The sequence below is a fragment of the Egretta garzetta genome, unplaced genomic scaffold (genome assembly GCF_000687185.1).
Source record: "Egretta garzetta isolate BGI_Z169 unplaced genomic scaffold, ASM68718v1 scaffold38, whole genome shotgun sequence".
Taxonomy (NCBI): Eukaryota; Metazoa; Chordata; class Aves; order Pelecaniformes; family Ardeidae; genus Egretta; species Egretta garzetta.
Window position 1 is genome coordinate 438,377 of NW_009260667.1, and position 2,864 is coordinate 441,240.

Consider the following 2,864-nt stretch of genomic DNA (forward strand, 5'->3'; position numbering starts at 1 on the left):
ATGACCCCGTTGTAGTTTATTGCTGGCTTTGGATTCAGCCCATTCCCACTTAAGTCACCTTGTTTACTTCCCTTCAAAAGTGAGTGTTTTGGTCTCCATGGAAGTTCTTAGGCCTAATAGTCTGCTTAAAATTATTCTAAAACTCAATCCATGCAATGTAGAATATATATTTGCAAGGATGGTGTATGTATAGAGGCACACACATTTTTTTGTGCTGCCTGGCCTGTGTATGATACTCGGGAAAGAATGGATTTGTAGGAAAACATCTGCACTTCAGTCAAAAATCCCATCCATTGTTTGGGGCATTTCTGTTGCAAGACAGAGAATGCCCTGAAGGACGTAGCCTCAGCTATACTGTAGCTAAGGTAATGCTAAGCTGCCCATCTATCATTTTTCATTTTTTGTTTTACTTGCTTTTTACAGCTAAAAAAACGATGTGGGAACGTCTGACAGCTCCTGAAGATGTGTTTAGTAAATTGCAACGGGAAAACATGGCAATTATTGAGAGTTATGGGGCAGCTCTCATGGAAGTGGTCTGTCGTGATGCTTGTGATGGTCATGAGATAGGCCGGGTAAATAAACCTATTCTTTTGCAGTTGCAGAGAGGTTTGTTTTAAAGAACATTCTGCTACTGTGCAGGAAAGGGAAATTTCATGAGGTAGAATTAGAACATTTTTTGTAGATACTTAATCTCTTTCACGTTTCTGTCCTCCCACTCATCCTTCAAAATGTTGAAATTAGGGGCATACATGCATATTAATTTTTTTCTCAAAAAAGCTATGTGTCCTATTGTTTAAAAATAAGGGTAGCAAGCACTGCTGCAAAAGATTGTAGGTGTGAACTGCTGTGGCATTGATTTGTTATTATTTTTAAATCATGGACTTAACAGTTTATTTTCCTACTTTGGGAAGGTTTGGTGGCTTCAGGAAGAAATACTTTCCTGATATAACTTCAGTGGACAGGAATCTAGTCACAATGCAAACTAGTTTTAAATAGCAATAGTGCTTGTAGCAATACTTCATTAAAATATTTTGGCATAGTTACTGTTCAACAATATCTGTAATGTTTTGTTAAAGAGTAATAGAGAAAAGGTAATTGGCTCATAGTATGCTAAAATGTCAGGAAATCTTAAAATATTTTCCACATAAAAGGTTGCGATTCTAGTGCAGAAATGCATTCTGCTTTTAAGAAGCTCTTAGAGGGAACTGCTTAGCATTTCATATTCATATTCATATAATCTCATTGATCTCATAGATTTAATTCTGTTTTGATTTGTTTCTTTGTTTTTTCTTCCCCCATCCCAGATGCTGGCATTGGCTTTGCTTGATCGTATTGTTTCAGTAGACAAGCAGCAGCAGTGGCTGTTGTATCTCTCGAACAGTGGCTACCTGAAGGTGCTTGTGGACAGCCTAGCAGATGATGATCTGACTCTTCAGAGCTTGCTCACACCTCAGCCCCCTTTACTTAAAGCGCTGTACACCTATGAGTCCAAAATGGTAATAGTACTTCAGAAACCATTTTGTGGTATCATGCTTGATTTCTTTTTTGTATAATAAAAATTGTTTGTCTATACTTCATATTGATTGTACTTGGAGGTATTTTACTAAAATAATAGTATTTGAAATGATGTTAAAATCAAGAGAGAAAATAGTCATAATAAGTCTCATTGTGCATCTCCAGTACTTACCCTGCTCTTACTCTTCTCTAGGCATTTCTCACTAGAGTAGCTAAAAGTCAGCAAGGGGCATTAGAGCTGCTGCGGTCTGGAGTGATTGTCAGGCTGGCACAGTGTCAGGTGTATGACATGCGACCTGAAACAGACCATCAGGGGTAAGTGTTGGTTCCCTGTCTGATTTCAAAACTGTACTATAGTCTTGGAAGCATATGATGTCTTTTCATAGCCACAAGTCTTTTGAGTAAGTACTTATGGCTATCTTCTTTTTGTGTATGTGTTTCTTTAACCTATCAGTTCAGTTTAAAACTACCTTTTATTGAGAGAAAAAATCCAAGTAAGGGGGTGTGAAGTTGTACTTGCATGTCCAGTTACTTAGACTATGTAAAATTTTTTTTGTTTGACACCTTAAATATGAATTTTCTAATTATTATATCACTTAGAGTGTAACGTTTAAAAAATAGCCTACACTGTAAAATTATTTTGGGGATTTTGCAGTTGGTAAAAAGAAAGTGCAGAGTTTGTCCTCCCCCATAAAGCACTAATGAGAGAGCAGTGAAGTAAATGTTACTTCAGAAATGTTTTATGACATATTTAAAAGAAAAAAGTAAACAAAATTTCACAGTTAGTATTGCTTGAACAAGTTTCTTCTTTCTAATTGTACTGTCTTAGTGACACAACGGGGTTCAAACACTTTGGAAAAATTTAAGACTTAGACAGAAGTGCCAATGGGATGTATAAGATTGTACAAAACCTACAGGGCATTTGTAGAGGACGTCTATTTTATTTATCAGTTGCTTTAGAATTAAGCACACCTCTTCCTAAAATATTTGAGAATATTTAGTTTTGTATATAAGTAAAGAAAACAGATGTTGTATTCTACAAGTAATCTGATTTAATGTAGTATACTACAAAGAAGTAGTTTTCTCTGCTTAGAGAAGATGTCTGGCAGCAGCTTTCTAGGCAAATTGCAGCAGCTGTGTTTCATAAATTTGGGTTTTTTTTTTATATAAACTCAGTTCAAGTACAGACCTATTACTGAAATATGAATGTTTGCAGGTTCTTGAGGGTGATTGTAGGCTGAGGCTCTGCCTCGCTAGTGGGCTTCACTTTTCTTGCACTGATTATCTTTCTTCTTTTTTTCTTTTCTTTTCTGTTCTTTCTTCTTTTTAAACTTCTTAAGAATGTATGG

At 36.0% G+C, this 2,864-nt stretch overlaps 1 protein-coding gene across 1 annotated transcript in view; it reads left to right on the forward strand.

Annotated features, from left to right (window-relative positions):
* NUP205 (nucleoporin 205) overlaps positions 1 to 2,864 on the forward strand; it is a 46,961-nt gene that overhangs the window by 35,474 nt on the left and 8,623 nt on the right. The window contains 3 exon segments of the mRNA XM_035900990.1: positions 424 to 572; positions 1,305 to 1,496; positions 1,709 to 1,830. Coding sequence (XP_035756883.1) covers positions 424 to 572; positions 1,305 to 1,496; positions 1,709 to 1,830 — 463 coding nt within the window.